A 22,751-nucleotide genomic window follows, 5' to 3' on the forward strand; every position below is an offset into this window, starting at 1 on the left:
AGGAAGAAAATACACGGGATTTTAATTATACCTAAGTGAAATATTTTCCTTTGCTGCTTTCTACAGCGTTCGTTTATATATTAACAGTTTAGGAGTGGGAAGCTCCCGCATAAACCATATAATCTGATGCATGTGTTGGGTCTCATGTGGCATATCGACCCGCCCGGTTCGGAGTTACCGATTCTATCATGAAGTAGAACATTAACCAAGAGGGTTAAACCGCTTTAACAACACCGTGAGGCGGATGAGTTTTTACTCTTTGTAGAGGGACGGACTTGGACGCGCGCTCAGGAATCCACTAGATGTCGCGTGTCTAAATACACACTTGGATTCATTGAAGACATGGGGGAAATAAAGGGTAACGAGGGCTTTTTTGAAGCTTAAACTTTTTTCAAATTCTTTTAATATAGGCTATGTCTTTGATGTGGTAGTTCTCTGTACGTCAAATTCTGGAGTCGTCTCTGCGAGACGTGCCTGTGTTTTTGGAAATTGGTGTGGACTGACTAATTTATGCATCTTTAAAACAGTTGTAAGGGTTAATTTTTTGAGTTTAAACAAACTTTGCGTCATGCATATATTAAGTATTTGATCATGTCAATGCTAAAATATGATAGCCTACACTGCAAGTCAAGATAATCGATTACTAAGGAATTTTGAATGCAACCGTTGCGTCTTGAGGGAAAACCAATGTTGTTACGTGCATGCAGTGGGAATGCGCATACTGAATGACTTGTGTGGCTTTGTCAACTTAATGATACCTAAACAAATAAGTTACACTGCATGATCTTGCCTTTCTGTTTCTGTTGGCTTGGGTAAAACCTGCACGCATAGTTTCTAATTGTTTTTGATCAACATTATTGAGTTGATATTAGACTTGTCCTTGTCCAAATTCCACACTTTTATCACCTAATTCTCTTTTTTTCTGCTCTAGAAAAAGATGCAGAGAACGATGGAAAAGGACAGCGCTCACCGGTGAGAGTTATTTCACTTTTTACAGCAACTTTATTTTTTTTACAATTTTTTATTTTTTTTGCATTACACATGAAAAACATATGTAAAAGATTAACTATTAGCTAAAGACTCATAGCTAAAAAAAAAAAGAAAAGAAAAAAAGCTATTAGCTAAAGACTCAATAAAACTTATTTCAGACAGCAAATACATTGTATTGCAAGTCATGCTACTAAATATAACAACAGAGGTCAGATGAAATGTGACATGCCAGTTTGTAATCAAATGCAACTTTGCTTATGCACAGAAATTATGTGGGACTAACTACCCTACTAGCATTGGCTTCATTGTGGTCAACGAGTTCTGTGAAAGATTCTCTTACTATGGAATGAAAGGTAATTAAATAAAAAAAATAAAAAAAATCTTGCATTTTGTATTAATGTATTTTCTAATTTTGTATTAATTACTGTGCATCTTATTTATGCAGCGGTGCTCACACTTTATTTCATGCGTTACCTGGGCTGGGACAAGGATCTGTCTACAGCTGTGTACCATGCTTTCTCTGGCCTGTGCTACTTTACTCCACTTCTGGGGGCCTTGATAGCTGACTCATGGTTGGGGAAGTTCAAGTAAGTCTTGTTCTTAAAGTGGAACTATGCAGTTTTTTTTTTTTAAGCTAAATTTACCTTAACTGAACAGCTTCGGAGTTATTGGAATGGTTATATGACTTTTTTCGGGTTGAATGGTGGCCGTCTTGCTTCCCCGCCTGTGGGTGGAAAAACCACCCTTGCAACTTTGGGCCGGGGGTGTTGTCAAATATCTATTCCGAAGCTGTAGGGGGAGCTCTGTAGAGAAGCCCGTGAGAAAACAGCGAAGAAATTGCCAAAACTGCATAGCGCCGCTTTAATACTCAATTGATGAAAAATGGGGAAAGTTGATGTTGAAAATGGCTTTTTTTTTTTTTCTATTCACAGAACCATCATCTATCTGTCTATAGTCTATGTGATTGGTCATGTGGTCAAGTCTGTGGGTGCCATTCCTGATGTGGGGGACAGCACTATTCATATGTAAGCTTTTTTTTTTAAGCCAGTCAAGGTGTACCATTCTACTGTGAGACCATACAGTAAATATGTTTCAAGTGAAATAAGTATTTCCCTTTTAGAGGTGCAGTAAAAAAAAAAAAAAGTTTTGTTTTTTTCTTTATAGAGTTTTGTCAGTGCTTGGTCTGGTCCTTATAGCTTTTGGGACAGGAGGGATCAAACCATGTGTTGCAGCTTTTGGTGGTGACCAGTTTGATGAGGAGAATGTAAGTCACAACACAAAATGATATCAGCTAATGGCCGTTTACACCTGTCAAATTCTGTTTATTTTAATGCTTCTTTAATATCTCAAAAAGTAATTTATTTATAAAGCAGAGAACTCAAAGAGAATGAGCCAACGTTCTGCTGTACAGCAGAAATAAATAAAATAAAGTGTTTTAGGAGTACACTCATGTGATTTTAAATCTAATTGACATGGGCTAAAAGACACTCAACTTTGTTTGAGTGAACTTTTGACTCAACTATTGGGTCTTTACTAGGGGTGGAACGGTACACAGAAGTCACGGTTCGGTTCAGACATCACGGTTCGGTACGAGTTCGGTACAATGGAGGGAAAAGCAAAACAAAAATGTAGAAGGCAATTTTTTTTTTATTGTGCATGTCTGTAGGCTGTTCCACCAAAGGAAAATAAATGTTTTAAGCCTTGTATTTTTAAATAAGTTTTATTAATAAAGTAAAGGCATAGAACCAGTTTATTTGTAGTGCATTCACTGCATTGCCAATAGTTTTATATAATTAGTTTATTAATTAAATTAATAAAAAGACAAAGACCTTGAGATATGTTTGGTAATTGTACCTGAATGAATTTAAAATTAATTTGCTATATTTCAGATCAATATATTTGTTTTCCTTAAAATTTTAATAACACTAACTTTATTCTCATCTGAATTATAAATTATTTATTTCTGTATAAAATAATACTACCATTAAAAACAAATTTGATTTTCTTTTAATCAATGTAGAATGTGTAACTTACTCACTGTGTTGGGTGACAGTTGTAGGTTACAGTTTGACAAGAGTTTACAGTTTGACAAAAGCACAATGTTGTGTTTTATTACGAGTGTACACAAATATAAGTAAACACTTTGCAGTTTGAATGATGTCCAATGAACAAAATGAGTATGTTTTTATGTTTCCACTGTTCGATCGCGCCCGCGCCTCTCTGAACGCACACACACACACAACATATTCCAGCATTGCAAACTTGACATCGCAGCCTGTCCATTATAGCCTGTCTATGATTATAGCCATAGATATTATGTCTATGATTATAGCCCATAAGTTATAGCCATGGAGCTTCAGAGCTAAGGCGGAGCTACAGATTAGGTGTCCCTAAAGAACCCGCGTATCTAACAGTAGTTCCGCATTACATTAATTAATTTGCACACGAGTTTTATTTATTTTTATACCGTGTATTCTCCGTGTGTATTCATGCACCGAACCGTGATGCCCGTACCGTCTCGGTTCAATACGAATACATGTACCGTTCCACCCCTAGTCTTTACAATATCTAACTTCTTTTAACCCTTTTTTATTTAGACAGACGAGAGGCGAAAGTTCTTCTCCATCTTTTACATGTCAATCAATGCTGGAAGTGTCTTGTCCACCATTGTCACACCAATACTAAGAGGTCAGAATCAAGATAAGCTTCTGGCTACAATTCATCTTTTAAAGCAATAAAAATGTATTGCAGTCATAAAGTGCCATTATTATGTCAATTAGAGAAACCTTAGATCTTCATCTCCATAGGTGATGTGCAGTGCTTTGGAGGAGACTGCTACGCCCTTGCCTTTGGAGTTCCCGCGATTTTAATGGTCATAGCCTTAGGTGAGGGTCCTCAGTTTTCTGGGAATTTTAGGTGTAATAATGGAAGGAATTTGGGAATAATTGGTAATCCTAAACTGATTGTGTTTGTGAAACCAACTGTCCTCAGTAGGCATGTATATTTAACAAACTCCTGGTCATTTATTTGAAAATCCCAGTATGTTATGATAGCACGTTAGTGAATCCCATTCAGTGTAGCATGAATCCCGTATGGAAAGAGAAGGGATTCAGCCTTTGTCTGGAAATATAGTGGCTCAAAAAAGTATTTGGAGACACTTTAAAATGATTTATGTCTTTGCATATAGATAGATAGTGCTTGTACAGTATGAACCAATACTTGATTATTAATGCACTATGGAGAAGAGCATAGACCACTCCTTCTACACCACTCCTATGGCCATTTCACTTATTAGGCATCTAATTAATTCTGCACCTGTTCATGTAGTGGTGTTTATTTCTGGAAGTGGACTATATAAGAAAAGTCCTCCGGAGGGAAATATCTTGGTGCGTGTCTGCAAATGTATTGGGGTAAGTTAATCTTATCAACAGCTCAACAGCTTTCTTTAATGCGTTTCTGAAGTTTCTGGAGCATGAAAGGAAGGTTAACGGCCATCTTTTATTTTGTTTTTGCCAGTTTGCTATACGAAATCGATGGAGGAATTCCAAGAACGGCCCAAAAAAGAGTCACTGGCTGGATTGGGCAGAGGAGAAGTACCCGGTATGTTTTAATTGCTACACAAGCCAAATCTAGAAAGTTGAAATCCTTGCGTTGCTCCATCTACCAATGAAATACATTTGTTAAATCATGATTTTGATGATTTTACAGAAGCGGCTCATTCAGGAAATTAAAATGGTGTTCAGGGTGCTGGTACTCTACATTCCATTGCCCATGTTCTGGGCTCTCTTTGACCAGCAGGTAAAAGCTTTTATTCAGTCTATATCCTTTACATTCTTTAACGCTCAACTCAACACAGTATTTCACTTAAAGGGACAGTCCACCCTAAATGAAAATTCTGTCATAAGGAACAAAGAAAATTAATTGATTTCTCATCAGATTCATCATGAATTCTTTGTATACCAGAAACTGACTGCTAGACATAATGATCTCATTAACCAGTGGAAAAGGCACTCTTGATCACAGCACTGTACAACCTCTGAAGACACTTTATAAGGATCAGAGAATTAATAAATAATAATGTTGTGAATAAGTTAATTAAGAATAGCTCTCTTTGTTCTATGCTAGGGTTCACGCTGGACTCTCCAAGCCACTCGAATGAACATGAATTTTGTAAGTCTTTTCTTTTGTGACCTGAGTTAATACTTTATTTGAATCGGATTATTCTTGGGTAGTTATACATTTGGGAATGCAAGATTCTTAGGACAGTGAAAGCAATTGTCACATATCATTTTATTATTTTGTAATTCTAAGCAGTTAAGCAATATAGCAAGTAAAATAAGATAACATGATGTCCTTGATCTGATTTTTCTTTTGATAACAATATACAGGCTTTGCCATCATCACTATAGAATCCAAAGGTTATAAATATCTAAGACTTTATAACAGTTCTTGTCGTAGAAATTCAAATGCTGCAGAGTTGAAGTGCATAATTTTTTCTATGTTAAAATTATTATTATTTTTACTGTATCCCAGCTTAAAGACCTGTATGAAATTATTATCAATATAATTTTTTTTGCTTTTAGTCCATGTATATCAGTTTTGAAGATGTCTGTATGCTAATGTGCTCCTGAAAGATGACAAAATGATCACATTTCTTCTTTTAGCTAAAAATTTTGAATAATGAGTTTCTAATTAATTTATGTTTTACAGGGTGGAGGCTTCATACTAAAGCCTGATCAAATGCAGGTGAGACAAACAGGCAGAAAGGTCATCAGATAGACACACACACAAAAGCTAATGCTTCATTATTGGATTTTTAATATAGTTTTTGTTTAAAAATTGACTTGTACAATGTGAATGTGAATTTTGTTTAACATTTTTCATAATTTTGAAACTTTGTTTGTTTACAGATTAAAATCCACAAGAAAACCCAGATTTTAGGTCTAGACTTTTGGACCCTATAAATCTTTGTTTTTTATATACAAAATAAATTACATTTATTATGGATTGTTTATTGAAATGTTAGAACATCAATTTAAATCTTAGATAATACTTTATATAAATATATGGTCAAAGGTTAGAAGGGTTTATTTGACAAAAAGTCAGATAAACCTTGACCTCTAAAGCCTCACACAAACATTTACTTCTTGCTGTTCTTTCGTGCTGTCATACCAAATTGACCAGTCAGTTTATGACAGGTTATAAAAACTAAGTAACTGAATTTTATTGTTATCACCTTCATAATCTATGTCTTATGGTGTCATTCAGTGGGTGTGTGTTTCTGTGTTGTTAAGATGCTGAATGCTTTGCTGATTCTGGTGTTTATTCCAATCTTTGACGTGGGCATATACCCGCTGGTAGGGCTGTGTCGGATCAAACTCACGTGAGTGCTGTGTTGCACATGTCAGTAAAAAAAAAAAAAAAACATATAAAAGAACATTTTTTACAGTAATGCATTGACAATGGAAGCCCATAGGGCAAAACATTGGACAAGGGTAAAACGATATAGTATAACCTTAAGATATAAACATTAGATGTTAACATGACACTCATTTTATCACTTACTCTTCCTGTCTGAGTAAAATAATTTGTCTTGTTCATTTTCAGTCCACTAAAGAAGATGGCAACAGGCATGATCCTTGCGGCACTTGCCTTCTGTGCTGCAACTGTCGTAGAAATTTACGTCATTGTATGTACATTTCCAAAAATGCACCATATTGCATTTAAAGATCTTCCACTAAACAAATTTAGAGCTTGAAAGTTAACTGAAAGTGACATTTCTCTGTGGCCAGAAAACTGTTGTGGAGCCCCCTCCTGCCAAAGAAAGCCTCATTCAGGTTTTCAATCTTATGGATTCAGATGTCAGAGTGCAATTTCCAGGACACACTGTCTTCTCAGAGCCACTAAAACCATATGAGGTAATATCACTGCAGACAAACGAGTGCACTTTATTGCTTCCATTTTCAACACGCTTATAAACTTTTCTGTATTCATTACTAATATACACTAGTGTTCAAATGTTTGGTTAATTAATACTTTTCTATTCAAAAATAAATGCTGTTCTTTTAAACTTTCTATTAATCAAAAAATAGAATCTTAAAATTATTTTTCAAAAACATTTAAAATAAAAATTGTATAGTATACATCAATATTATTTTATATTTCCAACGGCTTAAATAAGTGAATGTCATGTCACATAGTTCCAACTCTGAATTCTGATTTGATAAGCCATGATTGAAGATGTTTTTAATTCAAGTTGCTACATTATTTGCCAACAGTCTGTTAAGGTAATTGCTGTCTGTCTTATATCATATTGCTATAACCACCATTTTAATTTTTTTTATCATTAAAAAATGAATGATTCATAACTTCAATAGTTTCAATCAATAGCAGAAATAATACTTTAAAAAGCGAAAAGAAGCAGGTTTTTGGACAAGAGACGTCGTTATGTTTCCACTCCTCTGTTTTCGATCAGATCATTTTAAACTGTAAACTGGAAAGTTTTCAGTCCAAGGATCCAGTAAGCGAATGTATTTAAACAGTCACTCTCTCCTATTCTGTGATTGTTTTGGAACAGCCCAAGCCTTTTCTCCTTGTGCTGTGAAATACAGACTGAACGGCGGCTCAAAACACCAAACTGCTGCATAAGCAAAGGATACGCAAACTTTATCTCTCGGTTGAATAAAGCAAACCAGTATTGCGCTAGTAAAGTTTTGATGGATGACGATTGTAATCAAGGTAAATAAGATTACAGTTACAAACAGGAGTCATAAATTAGGCACACGAATCGAAAGTCCGTTATTATTGATGTGGAAATAAACTGTGTGTGTGTGTGTGCACTGATCGCGATTGAAAATTTGTAAAAATTCGGGGCTGGGGAGGAGCCATTGTGTATGTTGTGTTAAAAGAGAGGACCACTGTCTTAAAAATGAAAATTCTGTCATAATTTACTCACCCTCAAGTTGTTTTAAACCTGTATGAATTTCTTTCTTCTGCTGAAAGGAAAGAAGATATTTTGAAGAATGTCGGTAACCAGACAGTTGATGAACCCCATTGACTTCCATAGTAGGAAAAAAAATACCATGGAAGTCAATGGGGTACATCAACTGTTTGGTCACCGACATTCTTCAAAATATCTTAATTTGTGTTCAGCAGAAGAAAGAAATCCATACAGGTTTGAAATAGCTTGAGGGTGAGTAAATGATGACAGAATTTTCATTTTTAAGTGAACCATTCTCTTAATGCAATAAGCCATCTGAGGCCATGCATGTGATTTGACCAGTTTAAGGAGCTTTAGGCTCTCAGCTTCACAACATGTCTATGACCCATTCTAAAAGTGCTGTAACTCACTGCAACTCTTACTATAACTCCTGTTATTGCTTTATTTGATTAGGTTTAGTCAGTAAACAACAGATTTTTTTATTTTATTACACAGGATCCTTCGGGATACACAAGTCTTCCACTTACTGGCGAATCCCAGCTCCAGACAGTGATCGTCAGTCACAATGGGGCAGAATACCAGTGTGGACTCACGTTCACAGAACGGGCCGCCTACAGTCTCTTCCTGCACCGTCCTGTACAGACTGGTGGCTCTGTATGCAAACTGGTGAGTCACTAGTGAATGACCAGCAAATATTCTACCAGCATATACATTACTATACATAATTTGACATTTATCATTATTAAAACAAATACAGGTGGAAGATCACATCACCAAATCTGAAACCGGGGCTGCGTATCTAAGGTAAATTAATACTTGCAGAACATTGTTTTATATGTTTCAAGTTACTGTCTAACAGCTTTGTTAAAGTTTAGTGCTTTGCTGCAACTAATTATACTTCAAGCTAAACTTTGACAAAGCAACTGGGATTGCCTGAAATCGTTTTCAGTACTCTTTTGTCTTAGAATATTTGTCTATTGCAGGTTCATCAATACCCACACTGAGAATATCAACATAACTGTTGGAGAGGAGGAATTTTATGCAACCGCTAATTATGGGATTTCTCACAATATAAGTGTACCAAGGGGAGAGTGAGTGTTTTAATCCTACAGTACATCTGTTTCATTGTCCATATATAGTTTCAAGCAACCCCTCCAACTGATCAGTTTTTCCACATCTGCATTTACTCTTCTTTCAGATACAATAGAGTTGTTTGTTTAGCAGGCTCCAGTAAATATGAACTCAATCTGGGACTTCTTGACTTTGGTGCCTTCTACACTGTCGTACTCACACAGGTGGGTGATAGAGTTCAGTTTCTAGTTAATGTTTTTCTGCTACTTATACTTTACTGCAAATTTTAAGATGTTGTTAACTCAACTCAATGAGAACTTGGCTGAAGATTTACTGGCTATTTGCTGCTGGTAAATAAGATAATGTAACATACATTACATGTTTTTTTTTTTTTTTACATTTCTGTGCCACTTACGTCACCAAATAGACAATGAGGCTGCGTCCGAAATCGCATATTCAAAATAAGAACCTACTCAAGAGATTAAGTAATTACTTGACGGCTGCTAAAAAAGCACGTTCTATATAGTATGAGTGTGGGTAGTATGAATGTATTCTGGACGTACTACATTCGCCATGTTGTCATTATCATGTGACCTACCAGCGTCAGTTACTTCACTTCATTGCCATTCACAAATCCTCTCCCGTGGCCTCATGGGAAAGTAAAGTGTCCGTCATAGCTTTGTCATTACAGAATACTTAAAACAATACATTAAAACCGTTTTTTTAAATGATATAATAATATTTCACAATATCACTGTTTTATAACAACTTTCTCCAATATTTAAAATTTAAATGGACTACAGTACCCATTTCAACCACTAGCTGTCAATATTACATACTGGACCTTTACAATATTTCAAACAAGAAGCAAAAAATGCTTTAATGGATCAATATCTTGACACAGATATGGTTCATTTCTACAGAAAAGCAATGATCTAACACTCACAAAGATGGAGGATATCCAAGCCAACAACATTCACATCGCCTGGCAGATTCCACAATATGTCTTCCTCACCGCTGGAGAAGTTATGTTCTCTATCACTGGTTTGGAGTTCTCTTACTCACAGGTGAGTCTATCAAATGCCTTGCACTTTTAGCTTGAGTGCATACATTTCTCATTCTTATGCTTTTGTGCGTAGGCACCGGCAAACATGAAGTCTGTTCTCCAGGCTGGATGGCTTATGACTGTGGCATTTGGAAATGTCATAGTACTGATTGTGGCAGAGGGGGCCGGGATGGAACAGGTAAGCAGTGGGCTGAATTATAAATGCCTGTATGGTTTTGTTGCATATATTCTGCACTGAACTGCACTTTCTTATACAGTGGGTGGAGTTCCTCCTTTTTGCTGGCCTTTTGGTGGCTGTCAGCATCATCTTTTCCATCATGGCCTATTTCTACACCTATGTGGATCCAGATCAGCTGGACAAGCTTTTCAGAGATGATACAGACGATGAGAAAGTGAAAAGTTTAAATGGTATGAAAAACGAGGCGGTTTCCCTGGCTGACATGCCAAAGCAAACCAAGATGTAGCAAAATGACTGTTTCATTATGAACTATTCAAATCCATTAATTGTGATTAAGCTAAATTCTGTTGTTATTTTGGCCTTTGTGGCATTATGCTGACCTCTACTGATCAGGGATTATATTCCAGCTGATTTAAGAGAAATTTACTGTGCTGAAGGAATTTTTATGCTTTTATATTATATGGTACCTTACAAAAAGTAATCTGTTTTTGAGCAGTTAAAACTAAAGTTTTAGCAGCCATTACTCCAGTCTTCAGTCACATGATCCTTCAGAAATCATTCTAATATGATGATTGGGTGCTCAAGAAACATTTCTAATTATCAATGTACACATTTAATGTGTTTTTTAACACATACATGTCAGTCACTTTTTTTTGTTGCAATAATGTAAAAGCCTGTACAGTCACTTTTTGACCAATTTAAAGAGACTGTGCTGAATAAAAGTATTAATTTCTTTAAAAAAACTAAATCTTACTGACCCCAAACAGTAGTAGTGTATAAACTTCAGTAATTTCAATGCCTAAAACTATTAGTCCAACAATGCTATTTGCACATTTTAAAGCTCACATTTTTTTACATAATGTTTGTCAGTCTTGCAGTATTAAGATGGGATTAGTTTTCAAATCTAAACGACAGTTTAACATAGTATGCCTGTGATTTCATGTACTGATTTGGAAGGGATTGGAAAGGATGAACAAGACATATATGTGAAATAATTATTATGCATATAATTACAACAGAACAGATTTTAGCATTTGATCCACCAACTGTTATTTTACCCTGAAAATTGGTAGTAATTAGTAGTAGTAAATTGGAAATAATTATGTAGGAAACACAAGAAGAAATTTGGCTATTAACTATTTGATGCAGGTCAAATTAAAACAAACGATGTGTTATGAAAAATTATGTACCGCAATTACAGACATTCTTATCTGACAGGATTAGTTTTCTAATCCCAAGTTGGCTGGAAAACTGTAATTTGCCTTGTACTTTTTGCAATAGTCGTGTGCAAAAAATATACATTTGATTTTGCCCTCTGTTGTCATGTCCATTCGGGTACATAATGTTTTTGATTAACTCCTGTACAACATTACGGTCACGTCAGTTACATATGCTTAAATATGTGTGTAACATGCAAAATTTGAACATCTAATCCCACTTTATATTTTACATAATTCATTATTTTAGGTCTGGAAAACATTTTGAGTATTAAACATTGTTGACAATTGATGTGATTGTTTGTACAGAAAGACTCATGTAATAAAATAAAAAATAATCAGCATGGGATCTTTTATTTATAAAAGTACTGTTCACCCGGGTATAAATTAAGACCGAAGTTCTCTTTGTCGGCACATGATTAGCCTTGTAACTTGAGCGATGACATCAGGGTGTACCAGGAACTCTAGCATGTCATTGGTGGATAGGCGCATACCAGCAGCTCCTTGTGAGGATCCTGGGCTTTCTACTTCCTGATGTGCATGCTGACCAGATCTCTGACAAAATTCATTGTCACTTCTCTGTTCTGGCTGTGAGGGGTCACTGTACTTGAAAGATGATGTGTCCTTTGGGCAGTTGCATTTAGGTTTCTGAGCCAAAATAACAGGAAAGAGATGAGGTCCGAAGGGAAGAACAAAAGTGGATGCTGGAGTCTTTAACTGTCCACTGGAATCACGTTTTCCCGCCTCTGCTCTAGGTTGGTCTCCAACCAAGGACCAGCCTTCAGTGTCGTCTGTCCTCTTGTCCATACAGGCCTTTACTGCGAGGTTCAAATACTGCATGTTTTCATCATGAGAGGAAACTCTGTCCTAAGACACACAAAAAGATAACATACGGTGCAGTTAAGCAATATCATTAAAAAAATTCATTCTGTCACCTTTGTACTTCCAAACCCATAATCAACCTGTTTCTCACACAAAGATATTATATGGCTTCAGAAGACTTGGAGTTCACAAATCATATCACTGTCATTCTGCCTTGCAGAGATGCTCAAAATGTCTCCTTTTAAAAATAACACATGGGTTTGAAATTGCATGTGTAAATATGACCTCATTATTCATGACATAAATATTCCCATAAGCGTGGGATTCCCATATGCACTTTTAATGCATCCCTGCAGAATAAAAGTATGTTTTTCTTTAAAAAGAAAAAAGATTTGCTGAACTTTCACTGCTTTATTGAGATTTCAGGCCAGTTCTTCAATAAATCTCTTCTCTTATGCACTGTTCCATATGTTCTGAATACCTCAGTGGGATTGAGCCAGTGGTCGTCGTTGTCTAAGCTGGGGGCGCTTTTCAGGGCACACACAATGGTCTTAGTGAGAGCTTCTCCTACTCTGGCCTCATCGTCCATGTCCTACGGCAGAAAAAAAAAAAGAAACCACATCATACGCTTACATGAGCAACTTTTTCCTAAGAACCTGATTGAAGCACACATGAAAAAGAGTCAACTTGAGTAATACAATTTTTATACAATTGTAATCATCTAGATAGTTTGAGCAGTAGGGTTTGCTATGCATTATGGGAGCATTTACAGTAAATGGCAAAGTGGATAGCTAGCTCTCATCCTCTACAATTTAAGACCTTTGTGTTATTTTAGACAGCAGCCTGTCTTTTGAAAATCATATTTCCCTTGTTACAAAAACAGTGATCTTCCACCTTAGAAACATTGTCGAATTTATGGAAAATGTTACCTACTGTCTTCATTATTGTAATGCACTAATAGGTGCTTGGTTTTCCTACATCGTCAAAAAATAAGCTTCAGTTAGTCCAACATTCAGCTGCTAAGAGTTCTAATAATGTCAAGGAAATATGATCATATTTACTTCCATATCGATTATAAAATATGCTTACCTATAAAGCCCTAAACGGTCTTCTATCACGCTCTTCAAGGTCACAAAGCTCTGTACTTTTGATAGTAGCAATGATATCAAAGTCTACTAAAGGAGGTAGAGCTTTTACACATTTGACTCCTAAACTCTGGAATAGCATTCCTGATAATGTTTGGGGCTCAGACACTGTTTAAATCTAGATTAAAGACACATCTCTTTAGAAAAACATACACATAATACCTCACACAAACTTGTACTTCAATTATATCTGATGAAATCGTACCAAATACGCAATCATATTTTGGATCCATAGTTTGGATCCAGCTTTGCAATGATTTCAGGTGATGACAACTCTGGATCAACATATAATATCCTTGTATTGTAATATTATCCTGATATTGTAATATTAACCTTATATTGTAGATGTAATTGCAGTCTAACATGTTCATTGTGTATTAACTGAATATATGAAGTTAACTAATGCCATATGGACATTACTTTGATACACTCATCACTCGCTGATAACAGAATGTTTTTTTTTTCAATTTTAAAGCTTACAGAAAACAACAGAAATAAATCAGCAGAGTCATAGAGGCAAAAGTGTCTTACTATCTCAATCCAGGAGTTCACACTGACAGTCAGTGGATCCAAAGACTCCACATAGTGCCACCAGTGTCTGGGGACAAACAGAACCTGATGAAAGACAACAGCAGTCAGTCATTACTCTGATAGAAGATATTCATAACATGTCAAACAATGACCTGAATTCAATGAACAAACAATAGGGTGCAAAAATCTGAGACCACTAATTAAAATGATTGTATTTTGTATTTTTAATAATATAATTATTATATTATATATTATATAGTGCATATATTATAACAAATCTGAAAAATCCTGAATTAAATCTGAAATCTGAAAAATCATAAAATAAAAATTTGTGTGAAAGGTTGAATTATTAAGATGAATTTCAGATGATCTTAGTATTTTGTTTGTTCCTCTTTTGCTTTAATGACAGCAGCACTCAAGCGGCATTAACAATTAATTTGTGTAAAATCTGATGATCATGTTCTTCCGCATGAAGAAGCATCTTCTTTACAAAGAAGTCACATGCTCCGTGTCACAAATTTGACCTAGAAATAGTGCATGGTTATGGTTATCCTTGTAATTAATTACGCTTTTGCTGGTCTAAGATTATGGAACAAGAACAACCTGCTTTGTGGTTAGGTCTTTGCCAACTTTAAATACCGTTAAGTATCGTCTAAAGTCACAACTGTTCTCTCTTGCATTTTAATACATTATATTAAAGGGTGTTTTATTGGTTGTTGGTCTGTTGTCTTTTTTTATTGTATTTAATCTTTTTTTGTTTATATTATGTGTAACTTACAGCACTTTGGAGTTACTGTGTAGCCTGAAAGGTGCTTTAAACCATATATATATGCTCTATATGTAACATACATACATATACAAAGCTTTTTTTTTTTTTTTATCTCAGAGTTTTGGACCAAACTCAATACTGCATGTACAGATGTAAAGTGCATATTGAAATACTATTTACCACAAGGTGGCAGCTGTGCTCTTTATAACATCACATAATTTGGGTCATAAACAAATTAATATCCTAGCAATATTTATAGCAATATTCTCACATACAGTGATTTTTAATCTAAGCAAACTCTCTATCATAACAACAAAGGAATAAACAAACATTCAGCTAAAAACAGATCCATGAAAAAGAAGACATAAACACCGAGTTAGTGTTCATGAAACAGACTGACATAAAAACAGAATTTAAAGTGGCACTGGCCACACAGTTAATGTGGTACTTTGTTCAAAAAAGAAAATTATATAGGGATAAAAATGTGTTTCCAACAGTGTTTCTTTAGTATTATTTACAAACTATCTTAGTAAAGTTTTAGTAATTTTATGTGCTTTTGTCTTTTTTTTAAAAAATAATTATAAAAAATATATTTTTATTTCAGTTTTAGTTTTAATAATAGTAGAACTTCAGCTTATTTCAGTTTGATTTCAGTTAATTTAAAATGTTTTTTACCTCTAACATTCCAGAACTCGAGGTACATTGTAAGTACCTTCTGTGATTTTTTCCCATGTGTTTGCAGTGAGAGGTAGTGGAGCAGCGTTAGCTGTCTCACAGAATGGAAGTTTGTGTCCCCCGTCTTCATTAGTATGCTGTGAAAAGTGTGAGTGCTCCCGGAGAGTACGCTCGCAGTGTTAGACCGCCGCTAATTGCCTTGCTACCGTCTCGCCTCTCAAAGAGCTTGATCAGAGAGGTTTCACAATCCCTGCTGGAATCTGAAGGAGGGGGATGTGCTACAAAACATGCACACAGCTTTATTCTGCTGCTGTCTGATTCATCTACGCGTCGCTAAAATGCACACATAGGAGGACCAACTGTTGTAACACAGGATCCAAAAAGACACTCAAGGAATGTTATATTGAATGTTTTGGAAACGTGCCATCCATGACATCACTTGATGGTAATTTATGGACAAATCTCGACTTAATTGCACAACTGTACACTAGATTTCCTATGTGATATCTGGCATTCAAACAAGCCCTCTTTCGCTTGCAAACAACTTATGACAACACATTTGAAATTAGCTTTGTAGGCAATGTAATTTTGTGATACATTAAAATAATTAAATAATTTTAATTAAATAAATTAATAATACAATATTAAAAATATCAGATTTTTTTTATAGATGAATGGTAAAGGAAAGGCAGTCAACAAATGTCCGGAATGTCTTTAATAGTGTTATAGTCCGCATATTTTTCCCATTTGTGTTTTTTTATACTTTTCTAAAATGTGGCAAAATTAGTGGTCTTAAAACAGATTGATATGGATTTTTTTTTAAAGTGGACACACAGTGAATGTAGTACTAATCACAAAGGATAAAAATACTGTACTGTGACTGTACAATAATATAATTGTGGCTCTTATAACTATACAAGCTGTATACACAAAAGTTGTAAGATAAAGATAAAGATTGTGCACCTTTTACGTCGCCATGTTGGATTTATGTTGCCATAAAACAGTTAATTAATGAGTAAAAGGTAATCCCATTCCCAGTGTCATTTTAATATACTTTTTATAACATTAAAATGTTTATTAATATTTTTAATTAGCTTTTAATTTTCATTTCACTTCACATTTGTGCTATTTTGTACTATTCAAAAATGTGGCTAGTACAAATAAAGAATTAGCAGCTGTGACAAAATTTTTGACAGGAAGAAAAAAAAAAAAAAATCATACAGGCCTACCTGACCAGGCTCCAGAGTAACAGTATGAACTTGAGCTCTTTTGAATGATGGGAACTTTTTCAGGTCTGGATGGACCACGCTGACCTGGCTGAACACGCTGGACTCCTCATATGGGATACGTGTTGGGTAGAGGCAGGGTGTGTCATCGGGAGGGAAGAGATGCCATCGTTTCCTGGTGAAAGAATGACTTTATTGTGATACCACTGAGATTTGCCTAAATAACATATCAATCACAAATATTTCAGGTAAGTCAAGTCAAGTCAAGTATATTTGTCATCAGCATAACAATGGAAACTAATTCCATGTTTCCTTATAATATTTCCAAGTGGCATCATATATATTGAGAATAATAGAGGGCCCAACACAGATCCCTGCGGCACTCCATAGTTAACTGAAGTTATGATCGATTTTTATCCATTTAAATAGACAAAATAGACAGGTAACACTTTAGTTTAAGGTCAAATTCTCACCATTAACGAGATGCTTATTAGCATGCATATTACTAGGATATTGGCTGATTATTAGTACTTATAAAGCACATATTAATGCCTTATTCTGCATAACCATATTCTACATCCCTTAATCCTACCCAATACCTAAATTTAACAAATACCTTACCAACTAATAATAAGCACTAATAGCAAAAGTCATAGTTAATAGTTAGTTAATAGTGAGAAATGGATCCTAATTAAAAGTGACCATATTTCATTGTATTATAGAAAGTTTCATCACAGCCACATTTGTTTTTACCATAGATTATATTTTCCCTGTATGCTGCCTTTCATGTCACGGCAGCGCTAATCAAACAACTGCGATTGAGATGAATGGGAATTCTAATGGTTAGCTTTAAGCTGTGTCAGGACGTCAGTTTCTAGAGGAAATATTTTCAGCATGCAGGTTGCATACTGAAGGCTCCAGCCGAGCAACTACCATTGAGATGAATGGGAATGCTTACGGATTAGCTAGTTTTCTCAAAGTGTTATGGGTCTACTTCTAGAGGTATTATACAATACTGTGATTTCTGTGGCAGGCCATCTTGACACGAGTCTCAATAAGCAATTACAGAGACAGACAAGCTTCACAAAGAGATAAGATGGAGGAAGAGGTTCTTTGTTGTCAGGTTAGCTTCTCTCGATGGAGCAAATAACATATCTCAATAGCTGTTCACATCACTACACTTTCCGTTTATGACTCGCTCTTTCGAATGCAGAAGAAAAATGGCTTTCTTTCAACAGCTCAGGATTGGATCAGGAACCCTAACATAAGATGAGATACAGCTCTTGTCAATATTTGTAGAAATCACATGGTGTTCCTTTAAACCATGTTCATAGAATAAGCCATATTGGCAGTTTTGCTTGAGGCTTACAGCATCTTGCTCAGGGGTCTATCGACAGCTGGTCATCAAAAACTAGTTTCATCTCACATCAAACCATAAAATCAGAAGGGGTTATAAAAGAGCAGAAAAATACAATATCAACATAGTAGTGTTATGGGTTCTTTTTTATTAAATGGTGACATTCACGCCCTGTAATTGATTTCAGGTGCATTTAAGAGGGCATATTGTTTCTAACATATGTCAAATACTTAAACTGAATCTACTACCTACTACATGACAGATATTGCTAAAATAGGCGTCATGAGAAACTGCACCTGTCTCTGTGGCAGTAAATAGCAATAAGGTTTAAATCTAACATTCTCTGACTGGCTTTTAAACAACATGGACTGGATGTCTTTGCTATTAAAAAAATATTTGTTAATTGAAGTAACACAGAAATAAAATAAAATATACATTTTAAATAAATGTATTGAACATACATTTTGAAATGCTGCCTTATCAATTAACTGAAATAAAATAAGTTTAAGATGAAGTACTAAAATTACTAAAACTGAAATACAAAAATAAAGCTAAATAGAAATATATAAAAATAAAAATGTCCAAAGCCCATAGGTGAACATGAAAACTGACAATATAGAAAAAAAGCTAATTCAAAATATTCATTAATACTAAAATAACACTGACTGAAATGTAATATTCTTAGTAAACTGAATAGTTGCTAATATCTCGGGCTTGTTTGTCACTTTAGGAGGCATTTTTGCCAAAAAACCTGGTAATGTCAGTGATGTTGATCTTTGAAATCAACCCCCTTGGCTGGTTTTATGAAATCTAATGTCAAAAATCTGGGTTTTGTATTAGAAAGTAACTTAAAAATGGATAGGCAAATAAACTAGTTGTGGGAACCAGTTTTTTTAATTTACAGCTTTTAGCTAAGTCTAAACCTTTTTTATCAGGTCCAGATCTTGAGAAAGCAATTACAGCTTTGGTCTTCACACGAATGTAACTATTGTAACTCTTTTTTATGGCATTGATGCTAGATCACTAGCCCGCTTACAGAAAGTCCAAAATGCAGCAGCTAGGATGATCAAGTCTGCCAAAAAATATGACTCTGTTACGCCGCTTTTAATCTCATTGAAATGGCTGCCTGTACGGTATAGAATTATGAATAAGATTCTTCTACTTGTTTTTTAAGGCTCTTCACAATCAGGCAACTTTGTACAATCAGGCAACTTTGTACATGTCCAACATGTTGTCAACATATGGACAACCCCAGATCCTTGAGATCAGAGAATCAGCATCTTCTATGTGTCAGCAGGACAAAAATATAAACAAAAATATAAATTTCGAGTACGCCTGTGTCTGCTTTATGTGGTTCTATGTATTTTGTATCTCTATGTATTGATTGTTGTTCTTTATTGTAAAGCACTTTGGGCAACCCTTGTTGCATTAAACTGTGCTATATAAGAATGAATAAATGAAATGAAAAATGAAAAACAAAATTGTCTGACCCTGGTTCTTACCTGCCTTGGATCTGGAACACAAGATTGCAACCATATGAGTCAAGGTGACATGGAGTGTTAGCACCCTGTGTGCCAATCCAAAGTGTGCTGTCTCGTCCATCTCGGCCAGCAAAGCCAAAGTCAGACCACATCACATCCTGCAGTTATAATGTTTGTTTTTACAAAGAGCAAAAAACAACTTGATGTCAATTATTTCAATATAACAAACAAGAAACACTCAGAGATGCTGCCCTTGAAGGGAGATAATGGAACCATTACCATGTCCAGAGGACTGTAAATGAGATGGTATGTAATCAAGCCCTCAGCAATGTTTAAATTACCCTATTCATCATTTAAGAGAGGCCCATGTCTGCTCCCGGTGCCCTAGCTGGCAGGGAGAATATTGGCACCTCATAAGCATTTATTATGATTTACAAAAACTGAATGCTAGAAACAAACATTAGGTTATTGTTCCCTTGGCTGGGGAAAACAAAATAAATTGGCACAAAATATCATAAAATGTCTACAGAATGACAATGATGTGCCATAGGATATGTTTTACTGAAATGATAAAACAGCTAGTACTGATTAATTGCTCTTCATATCTGTTATTACAAGTGTTGTGATAAATTTTCATGAGATGTTGTAATAACTCTAGGCTAATAAAGAGTTTCAGAGAGCTCATAAAATAAAGGTAAGCATCCTCGGGAGACAAGGCAATAGATACAAATGAATATTCGACTGTGTTTATTGATCAAAGCTGATGTCATTGACGTGCCCTGTGTGCTGTAGAGCGCCACTTCATGAAAAATTGGTCGCTCTCAAGCATAACTGGCATGTGGAAAAAAGGCAAATGGGTTAAAATGGTGCTTGATGAGGTCTGAGAGCATGATTGATGGTGAGAGGAAATTAAAAGAGTAGTGTTTTATTCAAATGGAGCTCACTTTAGCAACACTTGATTTTTTTTAACTAGAATTTGTGATGGCAAAATGTATAGTTTAATCAATTATAAGAATACATAATACAATATATTGCATAATAATAATAATAATAATTGTAATAATGTAGTATTAGTAGTATTACATGTTTGAAAAATATGAATACAATCTGATTGTAAAGCAATGGAAAGGGAATTCACAAGGTTTACCTGAAAGGCGGCAGGTTTGTCCTGAAAAAGCTGGGTAATGTACTTGTAATCAGCATAAGCCCAGAATTCCTTGCAGTGATAGTCAGAAAACGGCCCAACAAGTGATTCACCCTCATTGGTAGTCCAGGACAGAAACTCTGTAACAGTTGCTTCAATGAAGGAGCACTCCGTTTCAAAAAGAGGAGCTGGTGCAAACAAAGTGAAACAAAGTAATTAATGGATAGACTATCAGAGAAAGAGTGTCTCTAGTCTCCACAGAGATTTTCTAAGCGGGTTTATTCAAAATGCATGAACTGGAAAAGCCTTTGATAATGTAAAATTATTTTAGGCAAATGAACTGTATTTGGTAAGAGGCAACATAGGGTTTACTTTTCATATAATAGCATGATATTAGTTTATTTGATGTAGAGTCATAAAAACTGCAAGTAAAACTATCACTGAAAATTGTTGCTTAAAATAATTGGTAACTCTTTATAATAAGTTGAATTAGTTAACATTAGTTAATGTACTAACATGAAATAACAATGAGCAATACATTTGTTACTATATTAGTTAATAGGAATATAGGTATTCATTGTTTGTTCTTGTTAGTTCACAGTGCATTAGCTAATGTTTACACAAACAACCTTTGATTTTAATAATGTATTAGTAAATGTTCAAATGAACATTAACTAAGATTAATAAACGCTGTAGAAGTATTGTTCATTCTTAGTTCATGTTAACTAAGGTAGTTAACTAATGTTAACTAATGAACCTTATTGTAAAGTGTAACCAAATAGTTTTAGAGCTATAGTGTTGTCACAATCCTGTCTCTGCTTTTCACCTGCATTTGACCTTCAGTAAAAAGCTAAAACAGCCTTCATGGATTGTCCATGGATTGTTGCCATTGGTTTGCCAGAAGTGCCAAAGGCATTTACACCTGTAATGGCAAAGTCCCCATTGTTACCAAAAGTTTCTGCAGGCACACTATTACCATTTTTCAAATCCACAAATTAACCTCGAAATAAATTTTTCTTCAAATAAAGTCTGTCAAACTGCACCTTAGGATAGACGGCATCGTCTTACAGAAACAAATGTGTTTTATGTTGACATTGTAGTGAACAAGACTGTCTATGTTACTCATAAAGTATTTTTAAAAAACTAAATTATTATGCCATTTACACCACCTTCAGAAAGTATTCACATTGCGAACATATATAGTGTGATTTCTCAAGACAGTTGTCTACCTCACCAAAGATTGTAAAAACAAAGGGGAGGAATACTCTTGAGAAATTGTAGGATACTACATGGGTGTTGTCTCTTAGCAAGTAACTAAACAACATTATAGTGTTGCTTGGGATACCTATTCCTATTCCTGGAAATCTACCTTCATGGATTTAAGTCCAACCCTCTTCTAAAATACCTACCCGTCATTTAAATTTAGAAAAATGAATGTCCTGATTATGTTTAAAAAATATCTTGTGGACAAATGCAGTTATTTTACTATAATTAGCTTGCTGTTTGTGGCTTACCCATATCCTCATTCCTTTTTCCAATACGGAATCGTACCCTCTCTGTAAGGCAAGTTGACAGGTGCTCCACAGTCCAGTGTAATGCTGGCCAGTCTTTGGTCATGTTCAGGAACACAGCTGGTTTCTGTAGAAACTGGACAATCCTCCTTGCCTCTTCTGGGGTGAAAGGTTTCGAAGCCATTCTACAGAAAAGCATAAGATGAGGATGATTAAGATAAATAGATTCTGTCTTATAAAACACATATTCAGTAATATTTCAGATAAATGTAGGGGTTTAACTTTAAACCACTCAGGTCATGAACATATATCACAGTGATTGATTGTGATAAAGAGAATCACAAAGTCAAATCAATAGAACTGACATGTTCATATTAAAATGTAAAAACACATAGTCACTGCGTGTGCAGCATCTGTTTAAAAGTTACAGTTTTGCATCTACACACATGTAAACTCAACTAAAATCCATTTTCCAGCTAGTAAACAAAACTCACGTGAGACGTACCACTGTTTTTTCACACAACACATGGAACACGAAACAACGGCCATGTTGGCTCCATAGAAGAGCTGAGGTCCCTTTAAGTTGATGGAATATATGATCCAACATGGAGAACAAAGACGTTCAGTT

General features: G+C 35.1%; 2 protein-coding genes across 5 annotated transcripts; one reads left to right on the forward strand and one right to left on the reverse strand.

The window, feature by feature from the left end:
- The first annotated feature begins 203 nt into the window (after positions 1–203).
- Positions 204–11,809, forward strand: slc15a2 (solute carrier family 15 member 2). The gene is made up of 23 exons (XM_082175946.1): positions 204–358; positions 932–972; positions 1,256–1,343; positions 1,436–1,577; positions 1,923–2,015; positions 2,155–2,254; positions 3,588–3,678; positions 3,798–3,875; positions 4,318–4,400; positions 4,507–4,590; positions 4,699–4,788; positions 5,116–5,160; positions 5,701–5,736; positions 6,285–6,373; positions 6,598–6,679; positions 6,783–6,908; positions 8,426–8,596; positions 8,688–8,734; positions 8,914–9,021; positions 9,129–9,225; positions 9,925–10,068; positions 10,141–10,245; positions 10,325–11,809. Exons 1-23 carry the CDS (start codon positions 343–345, stop codon positions 10,529–10,531), a joined length of 2,163 nt encoding a protein of 720 aa, XP_082032072.1. The 5' UTR covers positions 204–342; the 3' UTR covers positions 10,532–11,809.
- hspbap1 (hspb associated protein 1) lies at positions 11,233–22,745 on the reverse strand. 4 transcript variants are annotated; one of them, XM_082175953.1, is made up of 8 exons: positions 22,618–22,745; positions 22,127–22,308; positions 20,616–20,800; positions 19,490–19,626; positions 16,634–16,805; positions 13,961–14,044; positions 12,766–12,876; positions 11,233–12,329 (listed from the first exon to the last, which is right to left on the reverse strand). In XM_082175953.1, exons 1-8 carry the CDS (start codon positions 22,728–22,730, stop codon positions 11,850–11,852), a joined length of 1,464 nt encoding a protein of 487 aa, XP_082032079.1. In that variant the 5' UTR covers positions 22,731–22,745; the 3' UTR covers positions 11,233–11,849. The 4 variants fall into 4 exon arrangements, with proteins under 4 accessions (XP_082032079.1, XP_082032081.1, XP_082032082.1 ...); XM_082175955.1 differs by having other exon boundaries at positions 22,629–22,718; XM_082175956.1 differs by lacking the exon at positions 22,618–22,745 and adding an exon at positions 22,570–22,598.
- Between the last annotated feature and the right edge of the window lie 6 nt (positions 22,746–22,751).

This window comes from Leuciscus leuciscus (genome assembly GCF_965113295.1).
Source record: "Leuciscus leuciscus genome assembly, chromosome: 7".
Classification (NCBI taxonomy): domain Eukaryota; kingdom Metazoa; phylum Chordata; class Actinopteri; order Cypriniformes; family Leuciscidae; genus Leuciscus; species Leuciscus leuciscus.